The following is a 17,394-nucleotide window of genomic DNA, read 5'->3' on the forward strand; positions in this document are numbered from 1 at the left end:
GCCACTTTGGAGAACAGTGTGGAGATTCCTCAGGAAATTAAAAATAGATCTTCCCTATGACCCTGCAATTGCACTGCTGGGTATTTACCCCAAAGATAGAGATGTAGTGAAAAGAAGGGCCATCTGTACCCCAATGTTTATAGCAGCAATGGCCACGGTCGCCAAACTGTGGAAAGAACCAAGATGCCCTTCAACAGATGAATGGATAAGGAAGATGTGGTCCATATACACTATGGAGTATTATGCCTCCATCAGAAAGGACGAATACCCAACTTTTGTAGCAACATGGACGGGACTGGAAGAGATTATGCTGAGTGAAATAAGTCAAACAGAGAAAGTCAAGTATCATATGGTTTCACTTATTGGTGGAGCATAACAAATAATATAGAGGACAAGGGTAGATGGAGAGGAGAAGGGAGTTGAGGGAAATTGGAAGGGGAGGTGAACCATGAGAGACTATAGACTCTGAAAAACAACCTGAGGGTTTTGAAGGGGCGGGGTGGGAGGGTGGGGGAACCAGGTGGTGGGTATTAGGGAGGGCACAGATTGCATGGAGCACTGGGTGTGGTGAAAAAACAATGAATACTGTTACGCTGAAAATAAATTAAAAAATTTAAAAAAAATAAAAAAAAATAAAATACAACCATTTCAACATATAGTCAACATAAAAAAAAAAGGTCTATCCAACAAGAAACTCTAAAAATTATAAATATTTATGCCCCCAGTATGGGATCAGTGAACTATATAAACCAATTAATGACCAAAGTAAAGAAACACATTAATAATAATACATTAATAATAAGAGCTTCAAAACCCTACTCACAGAAATGGACAAATCACCTAAGTGGAAAATCAACAAGGAAACAAGGGCTCTGAGTGACACACTGAACAGGAAGGACTTCACAGATATACACAGAATATTCCATCCTAAATCAAAAGAATACTCATTCTTCTTGAAAGCACAGGGAACTTTATCTAAAATATATCACATACTGTGTCACAAATCAAATCTTAAACAATACCTAAAGATTGAAATTATTCCTTGCATAGTTTCAGACTATAATACTTTGAAACTCAAACTCAATAACAACAGGAAATTTGGAATGAACTCAAACACATGGAAGTTAATGAGCATCCAGCTAAGGATTGAATGAGTCAACCAGGAAATTTTTAAAAGAATTTTAAAAATTCATGGAAATTAATGAGAATAAAAACACATTTTTTTCAACACCTCCAAGATTCAGCAAAGGCAGTCCTAAGGAGGGAAGTACATTATAGTATTAGCCTCTCTCAAAAAAATTAGAAAAATACCAAATACACCAGCTAACCTTATACCCAAAGTACCTGGAGAAAGAAGATCAAATAAAGCCTAAACCAAGCGGGAGAAGAGAAATAATAAAGACTATAGCAAGAACTCAATGAAATAGAATCCAATAGCAGAACAGATCAATGAAACTAGAAGCTGGTTCTTTGAAAGAATTAATAAGATCGAGGGGTGCCTGGGTGGCTCAGTGGGTTAAAGCCTCTGCCTTTGGCTCTGGTCATGAACCCAAGGTCCTGGAATGGAACCCCACATCAGACTCTCTGCTCAGCCGGGAGCCTGCTTCCTCCTCTCTCTCTGCCTGCCTCTGCCTACTCTCTCTCTGTCAAATAAATAATATCTTTAAAAAAAAAGAATTAATAAGATTGATAAACCCCTGGCCAGACTTATTCAAAAGAGAAGAGAAAGTACCAAAATTAATAAAATCATGAAGAAAGGGGAGAGATCAAGACAAACACCAAAGAAATACAGACAATTTTAGGGAAGAAACAAGAGTACGTCGTGAACATAGGGAAGCAAAAGAAAGTAAGGAAGTATGAAACTATGAAACGAATGCTTAGTCTCCAAGATCAGAAGCTTAAAGAAAAGGATAGAGTAAAACCTAAAAAAAGAAAAGAAAAGAAAGATCCCAGTGCACTCAAGGAAAGAGAAGTCCCCCAACATCCTTCCTGCTTATTCTTCCAATATAACACACAGCTGGGCCCACTTTACCACATCCTGGTTTATACCAACTTTATGAACTTTTCCATTAAAGCCAAACTTGACTTAGTACAGTCAATGATAGACTGTCTTTATGCCAAGTGTATCCCTTGTATAACTGACTGTGTAATGGCTGAAATTGAGAAATTGGGGCAGAAGTATCGAGTGTCTCTAAGGATTGCCAAAGATCCAAGATTTGAACGATTACCATGCACGCACAAAGGAACCTATACAGATGACTGCTTAGTGCAGAAAGTAACTCAGCACAAGTGTTACATTGTGGCCACAGTTGACTGAGACCTTCAATGAAGGATCTGGAAGATCCCTGGAGTTCCCATCATTTACATTTCTAACCATAGGTACAACATGGAGTGGATGCCAGATGATTAAGGAGCCCTTAGGTTCTAATTCTTAAAAGAAGAAGTTCCTCTGCCTTCCTTTACCAAATTTTTCTGTTGCCAGTTCATATTAGCAACATGCTATAGCATGAATTATTCTTCTTACCCTTTTCCTGTTATGAGCTGAGTATGGTTAAATACACTCACTTTTTGGTATTCTTTTGAAATTGTTATTTTATATCATTTTAAATATTGTTGCATTTTTTAAACAAATCAGATGATTGCTCATATAAAAAAAAAGAAATACAGACAATTTTAAGAACATATTATGAGCAACTATGTGCCAACAATTCAGGCAATCTGGAAGAAATGGATGCATTCCTGGAAACGTATAAACCACCAAACTGAAACAGGACAATATAGAAAATCTGCACAGAAGAATAAGTAGCAAGGATATTGAAGCAGTAATCAATAACCTCCAAAAAACAAGTGACAGTGACAGGGCAAGATGGCTTCCTGGGGGAATTCTACCAAACAGTTAAAGAAGAAATAAAACCTGTTCTTCTGAAGCTGTTTCAAAAAACAGAAATCGAAGGAAAACATCCAAACCTGTTCTGTGAAGCCAGCATACCTTGACTCTAAAACCAGAAAAAGATCTCACCCAAAAGGAAAATTAAAGAGCAATATTCCTGATGAACATGGATGCCAAAGTTCTCACCAAGGTACTAGCCAATAGGATCCAACAGTATATTAAAAGGATTATTCATCACCACAAAGAGAGATTTATTCCTAGATGCAAGTGTGATTCAACATCTGCAAATCAATCAACATGATAGATAACAATAACAAAAGAAAATACAAGAATTATATGATCCTCTTAGTTGATGCAGAAAAAGCATTTGACATAACACAGCATCCCTTCTTGAAAAATTCTTCAAAGTCTTGGGATAGGGGCGCCTGGGTGGCTCAGTGGGTTAAAGCCGCTGCCTTCAGCTCAGGTCATGATCCCAGCATCCTGGGATCGAGCGCCACATAGGGCTCTCTGCTCAGCAGGGAGCCTGCTTCCTCCCTTCTCTCTCTGCTTACCTCTCTGCCTACTTGTGATCTGTCAAATAAATAAATAAAATCTTTAAAAAAAAAGTCTTGGGATAGAGGGAACATACCTCAATAACATAAAAGCCACCTATGAGAAGACCACAGTGAACATTGTTCTCAATGGAGAAAGGTGAGAGCTTTTTCCCTTAAGATCAGGAACACAAAAGGGATGCCCACTCTCACCACTGTTAGTCAACATAATAACTAAAATCCTAGAATCCTAGCCTCAGCAATCAGACAACAAAAGGAAATAAAAGGCATTTAAATTGGCAAAGAAGATGTCAAATGCTCACTCTTTGCAGACAACATGATACTTTATATGGAAAACTCAAAAGACGCTATGCCAAAATTGCTAGAACTCATATAGGAATTCAGCAACGTGGCAGAACACAGTCAGTGCACAGAAACCAGTTCAATGTACACTAACAACGTGACTGAAGAAAGAGTAATTAAGGAATTGATCCCATTTAAAATTGCACTCAAAACTGTGAGACACTAGGAATAATCCTAACCCAAGAGGTAAAGGATCTTCACTCTAAAAAGTACAGAACACTTATGAAAGAAATTGAGGAAGACACAAAGAGATGAAAAATATTCCAGGCTCATTGGTCGGAATAGCATATATTATGAGAATGTCTATGCTTCCCAGAACAATCCACACATGCAATGTATTCCCTATCAAAATACCATTGATATTTTTCACAGAGCTGGATCAAAAAATCCTAAAATTTTATGGAACCAGGAAATACCCCAAATATCCAGGGGGATGTTGAAAAAGAAAACCAAAGCTGGTGGCATCAAAATTTCTGACTTCAAGCTAAATTACAAAGCTGTGATCATCAAGACAGCATGATATTGGCACAAAAACAGACACATATATCAATGGAATAGAACAGAGAGCCCAGAAATGGACCCTCCACCCAATGCTCAACTAATCTTCAACAAAGCAGGAAAGAATATCCAATGAAAATAAGACAGCCTCTTCAATAAATGGTGCTGGGAAAATTGGACAGTCATAGGCAAAAGAATGAAATTGAACCATTCTCTTATGCCACACACAAAGATAAACTCAAAATGGATAAAAGACCTCAGTGCAAACAGAAATCCATCAAACTCCTAGAAGAGAACACAGGCAGAAACCTCTTCGATCTCAGCTGCAGCAAATTCTTGCAAGACACATCTCTAAAGGCAAAGGAAACAAAAGCAAAAATAAACTTGTGGGACTTCATCAAGATAAAAAGCTTTTGCACAGCAAAGGAAACAGTCAACAAAACTAAAATGGGAGAATAAATCAACAAAACTATGGAATGGGAGAAGATATTCACAAATGACATATCAGATAAAGGGCTGGTATCCAAGATCTATAAAGAACTTCTGAAACTCAATACCCCACCAAAAATAACAACAACAAAAACAAAAACAAACAAAAAACAAAAAAAAAAAAAACAAAGAATGCAATCAACAAATGGGCAAAAGACATGAACAGACACTTCTCCAATGAAAACATCCAAATAGCCAATAGACACATGAAAAAACCACTTTACACCAATCAGAATGGGGAAAATTAACAAGACAGGAAACAACAAATGTTGGCAAGGATGCAGAGAAAGGGCAATTCTCTTGTACTGTTGGTGAGAATGCAAGTTGGTACAGCCACTCTGGAAAACAATATGAAGTTTCCTCAAGAAGTTGAAAATAAAGCTGCCCTATGGCTCAACATTGCACTACTGGATATTTACCTCAAAGATACAGATGTAGTGAAAAGAAGGGGTCCCTGCAACCCAATGTTCATAGCAACAATGTCCACAGTACCCAAACTGTGGATGGAGCCCAGATGTCTGTCAACAGATGGATGGATAAAGAAGATATAGTTCATATATACAATGGGATATTAGCCAACCATCAGAAAGGATGAATACCTACCATTTGCATCTACTTGGGTGGACTTTGAGGGGTTTATGCTAAATGAAATAAGTCAACTGGAGAAAGACAATTTTCATATGGTTTCACTCATATGTGGAACATAAGAAATAGTGCAGAGAATCATAAGGGGAAGGGAGGGAAAACTGAATGGAAATAAATCAGAGAGGGAAACAAACCATGACAGACTCTTAACTCTGGGGAAAAAAATAAAAGTTGTGGAAGGGGAGGTGGGTGCCAGGATGAGGTAACTGGTTGATGGGCATTAAGGAGGGCACATGATGTGAGGAGCACTGGGTGTTGTAATAAACTAATAAATCACTGAACACTACATCAGAAACTAATGATGTATTATATGTAGGCTAATTGGATTTAAATAAATTTTAAAAAAAGAAAACAGTATGGAGTTTCCTCAAAAAGTTAAAAATAGAGCTACCCTATGACCCAGCAGTTGCACTACTAGTTATTTGCCCTAAGGATATAAACAGAGTGGATGCCTGGGTGGCTCAATGGGTTAAGCCTTCGGCTCAGGTCATGATCCCAGGGTCCTGGGATTGAGCCCCATATCAGGCTTCCTGCAGAGCAGAAAGCCTGCTTCTCCCTCTCCCACTACCCCTGCTTGTATTCACTCTTTCACTGTGTCTCTCTCTGTCAAATAAATAAATAAAATCTTTTAAAAATGTTATCAATGAGATCCAATCTAATCTAGATACTCTAACAGTTAGGGTAAATAAGGCAGAAGAACAAATTAGTGATCTGGAAGATAAACTGATAGAAAAGAAGGAACAAGGGGAAACCTGGAACAAACAGCTTAAAATACATGAAAACAGAATTAGAGAAATAAATGACACCATGAAATATTGCAATGTCAGAATTATTGAAATCCTGAGGGGGTTGAAAGAGAGAAAGAGAGGACTAGAAGGAATATTTGAGAAAATCCTAGCTGAGAAATCCCGTAATCTGGGGAATGAAATAAGCATTCACATCCTAGAGGCAAAAAGGACCCCTCTCAAGATCAAGGAGATCAAACCAATGCCCATGCATGAACTAGTAAAACTTGCAAGTTTTAGAACCAAGGAAACCATTTTAAGGGCAGTTAGGGGGAAGATATTCCTTACCTACAGAGGGAGGAACATCAGAATAACGTCATAACTGTCCACAGAGACCTGGAAAGTCAGAAAGGGCTGTCAAGACATATTTAGGGTATTAAATGAGGAAAAACATGAAGCCAAGAATACTTTATCCAGCAAGGCCATCATTTGGAATGGATGGAGAGATAAAGAGCTTCCAAGACTGGCAAAAACTGAAAGATATGTGACCATTAAGCCAGTCCTGCAAGAAATATTAAGTGGGGTTCTATAAAGGAGAAAGTCCTCCATAGTGATATAGAACAAAAATTTACAAAGAAAATATACTGGAACAAGGACTTCACAGGCAATATAATGACAATAAAGTCAAATCTTTCAATAATCTTTCTGGTGGGGGGGGCAAGATGGTGGAGTAGTAGAAGACCTAATTTCGTCTGGTCCCAGGAATTCAGCTAGATAGTTATCAAACCATCTGTACACCTACAAACTCAACTTGGATCAAAGAAAAAAGTAGCAGCAATTCTATGAACAGAAAACTGACCATTTTCTGGAAGATAGGGCATGCAGAGAAATGAATCAGAGGCGCTATTTGGGAAGATAGACTACAGGAGAAGGGATCCTCCATCAGTCAGCTAGTGGCAAGTGATAGAGCAGCGAAGCATGAAATCAGAACTTTTAGAAGTAAGCTCCACAGAGAGACTTCAGTCCAGTGGCTAAGACAGGGGTGGAATCCTCACTGGGACAGTGTGGTCTCAGGGTCACAGAAATATTAGAGGTGCCTGAGTGTGGCAGAGCTCCCAAGTATCGAAGCAGGGAAGCTGGCTGCAAAGACTGAGCTGAGGAGTGGGCTCTCAGCTCAGGGTTGCAATCAACCATGATCTGAGACACAGTTGGGCCACTACTCTTTAAGCAGAGACCCCACAAGTGGCATAGCTGGGGAGATGTCCCCCTTCCCCCACCAGGAGGAGCAGTGTGGGAGTGTGCTGCAGGAATCTTCTGGGATTGGAGACTCCAAGTGGGACCATGTGCCAGATAGAAATCCTCAATCACAGACCAGGAGAACATGGAGAACAGATGGAGAGGAGGGAGACAGGAGTGATTGACTGCTTTTCTCTGAGAGCTCACTGAAGAGGGGAGACCCAAGCTTTAGGATCCTCCAGGCCAGAGATTAGGAGACTGTTATTATCATTTTTGTCCTCCAAAGCTGAATGGAAAGCTTTCAGGGAATAAAAGCTACAGAGAGCAAACCCGAGCAGATTGCTTAGCCTGACCCCTGGCAAGGGGATTGCCATTTTGCCTTGGGCAAAGACATTTGAGAATTACTGCAACAGGGCCCTCCCCAAAATGGTCAGCCAAGACATGCTCTCACCTATTAGTGAGAACTGCAAAACTCCAGCACTGGGGAAATACAACACATAGAATTCATGGAGATTTTCCTATGACTCTTTAGTCTTTCAAAGTTAATTATTTTTTATTTTATTTATTTTTTTCTACTTCTTTTTTTGAATGTTTCTTCTTTCCTTATTCAACCAACATCTTATCAATTCCTTATTTTAAATGTTCTTTTTTTAATTTTCATTTTTACAGTCATATTCTATCCCTTCATTGTATTTAACTTTTATATATATATGTATATATATATACATATATATAATATTTATTTAAATTTTGAGATGCAGTTTCTTTTAACAGACCAAAATATACCCTAAATCTAGTGCATGCCTTTGTTCTAATCTCTTTGTTCTATTCTGATCACATTCTCTCATTTTTCTTTTAAATTTTACTTCTTTTTTTCCAACAACTTATGTTATCAATCCCTTTTTTAAAATCTTTTTAAATTTTCATCTTTATGGTCATATTCCATCCCTCCATCCTACGTACTCTTGTGTGTGTGTGTGTGTGTGTGTGTGTGTGTGTGTGTATTATATATGCTTTTCTTTCTTTAAAATTTATGGAGGTAGTTTCCTCTAGTAGACCAAAATACACCCAAAATCAAGTGTGTGGCTCTGCTTTATTCATCAACGTGATCATTTTTTTTCTGTTTCTTTTCCCCCAGATTCATATCTTTTCTGATTTTTATTAGTGTCTATTTTAATGGGGTTGTTGTTACCCTTTTAACAATTTGTTCTTTCATTCATCTACTCTTCTCTGAACAAAATGACAAAATGGAAAAACTTACCTCAGAACGGAAAGAAAAATAAAAAAGAACAAGAGGTGCTGCCAACTGCTAGGGACCTAATCAATTCAGACATTAGTAAGATGTCGGAACTAGAGTTCAGACTGACGATTACAAAGATACTAACTGGGCTGGAAAAAAGCATAGAAGATACTCAAGAATCCCTTTCTGGAAAAATAAAAGAACTAAAAATCTAACCAAGTTGAAATTTAAAAAAAAAAGCTATTAATAAAGTGCAATTTAAAAAAAAAAAGGAGGCTCTTACTGCTAGATTAAATGAGGCAGAAGAGAGGATTAGTGATATCAAAGAATAAATAATGGAGAATAAAGAAGCTGAGCAAAGAGAGACAAAAACTACTGGACCATGAAGGGAGAATTTGAGAGATAAGTGATAACGTAAGATGAAAAAATATTAGAATAATTGGGATTCCAAAAGAAGAAGAAAGAGAGAGGGGGGAAGAAGGCATATTGGAGCGAATTATAGTAGAGAATTTCCCTAATATGGAAAGGGTGCAAGCATCAAAATCCAGGAGGCACAAAGAGCTCTTCCTCAAAATCAATAAAAATAAGTCCACACCCCATCATCTAATAGTAAAACTTACAAGTCTTAGTGACAAAAAGAAAGTCCTGAAGCAGCTCGGAGCAAGAAGTCTGTAACATACAATAGTAGAAATATTAGATTGGCAGCAGACTTATCCACAGAGACCTGGCAGGCCAGAAAGAATTGGCATGGTATATTCAGAGCGCTGAGTGAGAAAAATATGCAGCCAAGAATACTATATCCAGCAAGGCTATCATTGAACATAGAAGAAGAGATAAAAAGCTTCCTGGACAAACAAAGATTAAAAGAATTTGAAAACACCAAACCAGCCCTACAGGAAATATTGAAAGGGGTTCTCTAAGCAAAGAGAGATCCTAAAAGTAGTAGACCAGAAAGGAACAGAGACAATATACAGTAACAGTCACCTTACAGGCAATACAATGGCACTAAATCATTACCTTTCAATAGTTACCCTGAATGTAAATGGGCCATGCCCCAATCAAAAGACACAGGATGGGGCGCCTGGGTGGCTCAGTGGGTTAAAGCCTCTGCCTTCAGCTCAGGTCATGATCCCAGGGTCCTGGGATCGAGCCCCGCATCGGGCTCTCTGCTTGGCGGGGAGCCTGCTTCCCTTCCTCTCTCTCTGCCTGCCTCTCTGCTGACTTGTGATCTCTGTCTGTCAAATAAATAAATAAAATCTTAAAAATAAAAAAGACACAGGGTATCAGAATGGATTAAAAAAAAAAGACCTTTTGATATGCTGTCTAAAAGAAACTCATTTTACACCCAAAGACACCACCAGATTTAATGTGAGGGGGTGGAAAACAAATTACCATGCTAATGGACATCAAAAGAAAATTGGAGTGGCAATCCTTATATCACATAAATTAGATCTTTTTTTTTTTTAATTTATTTTCAGCGTAACAGTATTCATTGTTTTTTCACCACACCCAGTGCTCCATGCAATCTGTGCCCTCCCTAATACCCACCACCTGGTTCCCCCACCCTCCCACCCCACCCCTTCAAAACCCTCAGGTTGTTTTTCAGAGTCCATAGTCTCTCATGGTTCACCTCCCCTTCCAATTTCCCTCAACTCCCTTCTCCTCTCCATCTACCCTTGTCCTCTATATTATTTGTCATGCTCCACCAATAAGTGAAACCATATGATACTTGACTTTCTCTGCTTGACTTATTTCACTCAACATAATCTCTTCCAGTCCTGTCCATGTTGCTACAAAAGTTGGGTATTCGTCCTTTCTGATGGAGGCATAATACTCCATAGTGTATATGGACCACATCTTCCTTATCCATTCATCTGTTGAAGGGCATCTTGGTTCTTTCCACAGTTTGGCGACCGTGGCCATTGCTGCTATAAACATTGGGGTACAGATGGCCCTTCTTTTCACTACATCTCTATCTTTGGGGTAAATACCCAGCAGTGCAATTGCAGGGTCATAGGGAAGATCTATTTTTAATTTCCTGAGGAATCTCCACACTGTTCTCCAAAGTGGCTGCACCAGTTTGCATTCCCACCAACAGTGTAAGAGGGTTCCCCTTTCTCCACATCCTCTCCAACACACGTTGTTTCCTGTCTTGCTAATTTTGGCCATTCTAACTGGTGTAAGGTGGTATCTCAATGTGGTTTTGATTTGAATCTCCCTGATGGCTAGTGATGATGAACATTTTTTCATGTGTCTGGTAGCCATTTGTATGTCTTCATTGGAGAAGTGTCTGTTCATATCTTCTGCCCATTTTTTGATATGATTATCTGTTTTGTGTGTGTTGAGTTTGAGGAGTTCTTTATAGATCAAACCAACTCCACACGTAAGAAGGGAAATAATCAAGATTAGAGCAGAGATCAACGAGGTAGAAACCAGAGATACAGTAGAACGTATCAACGAAACTAGAAGCTGGTTTTTTGAAAGAATCAATAAGAGCGATAAACCATTGGCCACACTAATCCAAAAGAAAAGAGAGAAAGCCCAAATTAATAAAATTATGAATGAAAAGGGAGAGATCACAACTAACACCAAGGAAGTAGAAACAATCATCAGAAGCTATTATCAACAGTTATATGCCAATAAGCTAAGCAACCTAGATGAAATGGATGCATTCCTGGAAAACTATAAACTCCCAAAATTGAACCAGGAAGAAATTGACAACCTGAATAGACCGATATCTAGTAACGAGATTGAAGCAGTGATCAAAAACCTCCCAAAAAACAAGAGCCCAGGACCTGACGGATTCCCTGGGGAATTCTATCAAACTTTCAAAGAAGAAATAATACCTATTCTCCTGAAGCTGTTTCAAAAAATTGAAGCAGAAGGAAAACTTCCAGACTCTTTTTATGAAGCCAGCATCACCCTGATCCCCAAACCAGGCAAAGACCCTACCAAAAAGGAGAATTTCAGACCGATATCACTGATGAATATGGATGCTAAGATTCTCAACAAGATCCTAGCAAACAGGATCCAACAGCACATTAAAAAGATTATCCACCATGACCAGGTAGGATTCATCCCTGGGTTACAAGGATGGTTCAACATTCGCAAATCAATCAATGTGATAGAACAAATCAATAAGAGAAGAGAGAAGAACCACATGATCCTCTCCATTGATGCAGAAAAAGCTTTTGACAAAATCCAGCATCCGTTCCTGATTAAAACGCTTCAAAGTATAGGGATAGAGGGAACATTCCTGAACTTCATCAAATCTATCTATGAAAAACCCACAGCAAATATCATCCTCAATGGGAAAAAGCTTGCAGCCTTCCCATTGAGATCAGGAACACGACAAGGATGCCCACTCTCACCACTCTTGTTCAACATAGTATTAGAAGTCCTAGCAACAGCAATCAGACAACAAAGAGAAATAAAAGGTATCCAGATTGGCAAGGAAGAAGTCAAACTCTCTCTCTTCGCAGATGACATGATTCTTTATATGGAAAACCCGAAAGACTCCACCTCCAAACTACTAGAACTCATACAGCAATTCAGTAATGTAGCAGGATACAAAGTCAATGTCCAGAAATCAGTGGCTGTCTTATACACTAACAATGAAAATACAGAAAGGCAAATTAGAGAATCGATTCCATTTACTATAGCACCAAAAACCATAAGATACCTCGGAATAAACCTAACCAAAGAGGTTAAAGATCTGTACTCGAGGAACTACAGAACACTCCTAAAAGAAATTGAAGAAGACACAAAAAGATGGAAGACCATTCCATGCTCTTGGATGGGAAGAATAAACATCGTTAAAATGTCTATACTGCCCAGAGCAATCTATACTTTTAATGCCATTCCGATCAAAATTCCACCAGTATTTTTCAAAGAGCTGGAGCAAATAATACTAAAATTTGTATGGAATCAGAAGAGACCCCGAATTGCTAAGGAAATGTTGAAAAACAAAAATAAAACTGGTGGCATCACGTTACCTGATTTCAAGCTTTACTACAAAGCTGTGATCACCAAGACAGCATGGTACTGGCATAAAAACAGACACATGGACCAGTGGAACAGAGTAGAGAGCCCAGATATGGACCCTCAACTCTATGGTCAAATAATCTTTGACAAAACAGGAAAAAATATCCAGTGGAAAAAAGACAGTCTCTTCAATAAATGGTGCTGGGAAAACTGGACAGCTATATGTAGAAGAATGAAACTTGACCATTCTCTTACACTGTACACAAAGATAAACTCAAAATGGATAAAAGACCTCAACGTGAGACAGGAATCCATCAGAATCCTCGAGGAGAACATAGGGAGTAACCTCTTTGATATCAGCCATAGCAACTTCTTTCAAGATATGTCTCCAAAGGCGAAGGAAATAAAGGCAAAGATGAACTTCTGGGACTTCATCAAGATAAAAAGCTTCTACGCAGCAAAAGAAACAGTCATCAAAACAAAGAGGCAACCCACGGAATGGGAGAAGATATTTGCAAATGACAGTACAGATAAAAGGTTGACATAAATTAGATCTTAAGCCAAGGACTATATTAAGAGATGAGAAAGGACACTATATCATACTTAAAGATATAACAATTTTAAACATTAATGCCCCTAACATGGGAGCAGCCAACTATATAAAAAAATTAATAACAAAATCAAAGAAACACAGCGACAATAATACAATAATAGTAGGGGACTTTAACACCCCCCTCACTGAAATGGACAGATCATGCAAGCAAAAGTTCAACAAGGAAATAAAGGCCGTAAATGACACACTGGACCAGATGGACATCACAGATATATTCAGAACATTCCATCCCAAAGCAACAGAATATACATTCTTCTCTAGTGCACATGGAACATTCTCCAGAATAGACCACATCCTGGGTCATAAATCAGGTCTCAACCAGTATCAAAAGATTGGGATCATTCCCTGCATATTTATAGACCACAATGCTCTGAAGCTAGAACTCAATCACAAGAGGAAATTTGGAAAGAATGCAAATACATGGAGACTAAACAGCATCCTTCTAAAAAGTGAATGGGTCAACCAGGAAATTAAAGAATTGAAAAAATTCATGGAAACAAATGAAAATGAAAACACAACTATTCAATATCTGTGGGACACATCAAAGTCGGTCCTGAGAGGAAAGTATATAGTGATACAAGCCTTTCTCGAGAAACAAGAAAGGTCTCAAATACACAACCTAACCCTAAACCCAAAGGAGCTGGAGAAAGTACAGCAAATAAAGCCTAAATCAGGCAGGAGAAGAGAAATCATATAGATAAGAGCAGAAATCAATGAAATAAAAACCAAAAGAATAGTAGAAGATCAATGAAACTAAGAGCTGGTTCTTTGAAAGAATTAATAAGATTGATAAACCCCTGGCCAGACTTACCAAAAAGAAAAGAGAAAGGACCCAAGTAAATGAAATCATGAATGAAAGAGATCACAACAAACACCAAAGAAATACAAACAAATATAAGAACATATTATGAGCAACTGTACCCCAGCAAATTTGACAATCTGGAAGAAATGGATGCATTCCTAGAGATATATAAACAACCAAAACTGAGCCAGGAAGAAATAGAAATCTTGAACAGACCCATAACTAGTAAGGAGATCGAAGCAGTCATCAAAAATCTCCCAACAAACAAGAGCTCAGGGCCAGATGGCTTCCCAGGGGAATTCTACCAAACATTTAAAGAAGAATTAATACATATTCTCCTGAAACTGTTCCAAAAAATAGAAATGGAAGGAATTCTTCCAAACTCATTTTATGAGGCCAACATTACCTTGAACCAGACAAAGACCCCACCAAAAAGGAGAATTACAGACCAATATCCTTCATGAACATAGGTGCGAAAATTCTCACCAAAATACTAGCCAATAGGATTCAACAGTACATTAAAATGATTATTGACCATGACCAAAAGGGATTTATTGCTGGGCTGCAAGGTTGGTTCAACATCCTCAAATCAATCAATGTGATACCATACATTAATAAAAGAAAGAACAAGAACCATATGATCCTCTCAATAGATTCTCTTAAAAAGCAATTGACAAATTACGGCATCCATTCTTGATGAAAACCCTTCAAAGTGTAGGGATAGAGGGTACATACCTCAATATCATCAAAGCCATCTATGAAAACCCCACAGCGAATATCATTCTCAATGGGGAAATACTGAGAGCTTTACCCCTAAGGTCAGGAGAATGGCAGGGATATCCACTCTCACAACTGCTATTCAACACAGTACTAGTAGTCCTAGCCTCAGCAATCAGACAACAAAAAGAAATAAAAGGCATCTGAATCAGCAAAGAAACAGTCAAACTCTCACTATTTGCACATTACATGATACTTTATGTGGAAAATCAAAAAGACCACTCTAAAACTGCTAGAACTTGTACAGGAATTCAGTAAAGTCTCAGGACATAAAATCAATGCACAGAAATAAGTTGCATTTCTATACACCAACAGCAAGACAGAAGAAAGAGAAATTAAGGAGTCAATCCCATTTACAACTGAACCCAAAACTGTAAGATACCTAGGAATAAACCTAACCAAATAACATGGAGGACATGGGGAGATGGAAAGGAGAAGGGAGTTGAGAGAAATTGGAAGGAGAAGTGAACCATGAGAGACTATGGACACTGAAAAACAACCTGAGGGTTTTGAAGGGGCAGGGGGTGGGAGGTTGGGGGAACCAGGTGGTGGGTATTGGGGAGGGCACATATTCCATGGAGCACTGGGTGTGGTGCAAAAACAATAAATACTGTGATGCTGAAAAGAAATTTTAAAAAAAGAAAGAAAGAATGACTATAATGGATAAATAATTATTCTGTAAAAATGCATGTATTGTTTCTATAAAAACTTCCAGAGTTCTTTCACATACTTAAAAAAATAAATAAATAAAATGGTATCATAGTTCCAGACAAAATAAATAATGCATTTTTCATATCCTGAAAAAAAAAAAAAACCTAACCAAATAGGCAAAGAATCTGTACTCAGAAAACTATAAAGTACTCATGAAAGAAATAGAGGAAGACACAAAGAAATGGAAAAATGTTCCATGCTCATGGATTGGAAGAAGAAATATTGTGAAATATCTATGCTACCTAAAGAAATCTACACATTTAATGCAATCCCTATCAAAATACCATCATTTTTTTTTCAAAGAAATGGAACAAATAATCCTAAAATGTATATGGATCCAGAGAAGACCCAGAATAGCCAGAGGAATGTTGAAAAGAAAGCCAAAGTTGGTGACATCACAATTCCAGACTTCAAGCTCTATTACAAAGTTGTAATCATCAAGAGAGTATGGTACAGGCACAAAAACAGACACATAGATCAAAGGATCAGAATAGAGAGCCCAGAAATAGACCCTCAATTCTATGGTCAACAAATCTTTGACAAAGCAAGAAAGAACGTCCAGTGGAAAAAAAGACAGACTCTTTCATTTTAGGCTAGGAGTAAATCTAACTCTGTCCCTAACTTTTCAAAAGCATAATAAGACATCTCATTGGTTGGCTCAAGATAAATAATACTGAAATATTGTTTTATGGTGGCAGATGATAGCTACATTTGTGGTGAGCATAGCATAATTTATAAAATTATTGGATCACTATGTTGTACACCCGAAAATAATGTAACATTGTGCGTGGACTATACTTAAAATTTAAGTTAGTAAATTTTTGTTATTTAACAAATTAATCCTGGGGATATAATGTACAGCATGATGACTTAGGTAACACTGCTGTGGGATATATAGGAAATTTGTAAGGTAAATCTTAAGAAATCTTATTATAACAATATTTTTTTTTCCTTTTTTCTTTCCTTCATCTTTTCCTTTTATTGTATCCGTATGAGAGGATGGAAAGTCAGTTGAACCTACTATGGTAAACATTTTTTTAATATATACAAATCAAACCATCAAGCTGTATGCATTAAAATTTTACGGTGATAGGGACACCTGTCTGGCTCAGTCAGTAGATCCTACAATTGATCTCAAGATTGTGAGTTCATGCCCAATATTGGATGTACAGATTACTTAAAAATAAAATGTTTGAAAAACATAGTGGTATATATCCATTCTTTTTCAATGAAACTGAAAAAAAAAATGGGTCGTTGTTAAATTTCTAATAAGAACTCATTTGTTGCATGTATTTTTCCCTGGTCAGGGATTTGGCAAGGAGGCTGGGCAGGCAGAAGCTGTGAGACTTAGTTTGCAGTGGTGCAGATTCTGAGAGGAGAGGACTGGTGCCAGACTGTGTGTCCAGCCATGTTGGACACAGAGTGGCCCACAAGCTGCAGTGGGTCTCTATCCCCACATATGGTTAAATTGGAGGTTGCTGTAATTACCCAAACCATGCTGGAGGAGGAAGAGCTTGAGGCTTTTGGGTTTGAGAGAGAGTAGAAGAGAGAGTAGATGATAGAAAAGTCTCCCATGTCTTGGAATAGAGAGTCTGTGGACATTCAGTACCATAGACTTCAACAAAATGCAATATTTACTCCAACTTTTTATTGAGTAAAATGGAACAGAAATAACTAGAGGAACAGAAGAAAAAAGATAAATTGGAGAGGAAAAAATAATCCTTAGGGGCGCCTGGGTGGCTCAGTGGGTTAAAGCCTCTGCCTTCGGCTCAGGTCATGATCCCAGGGTCCTGGGATCAAGCCCCACATCGGGCTCTCTGCTCAGCAGGGAGCCTGCTTCCTCCTCTCTCTCTGCCTGCCTCTCTACCTACTTGTGATCTCTCTGTCA

The 17,394-nt window shown here is 38.1% G+C and overlaps 1 protein-coding gene across 1 annotated transcript; it reads left to right on the forward strand.

Moving 5' to 3' along the window:
• Window positions 1-1,840: 1,840 nt before the first annotated feature.
• LOC308346081 (rRNA-processing protein FCF1 homolog) lies at window positions 1,841-2,410 on the forward strand (the record flags this gene model as incomplete). The annotated part of the gene is given in 3 exon segments (XM_080808684.1): window positions 1,841-2,314; window positions 2,318-2,326; window positions 2,330-2,410. Coding segments are annotated over 3 exon segments (540 nt in total). The 5' UTR covers window positions 1,841-1,864.
• Between the last annotated feature and the right edge of the window lie 14,984 nt (window positions 2,411-17,394).

The sequence above is a fragment of the Martes martes genome (genome assembly GCF_963455335.1).
Source record: "Martes martes genome assembly, chromosome: 7".
Taxonomy (NCBI): Eukaryota; Metazoa; Chordata; class Mammalia; order Carnivora; family Mustelidae; genus Martes; species Martes martes.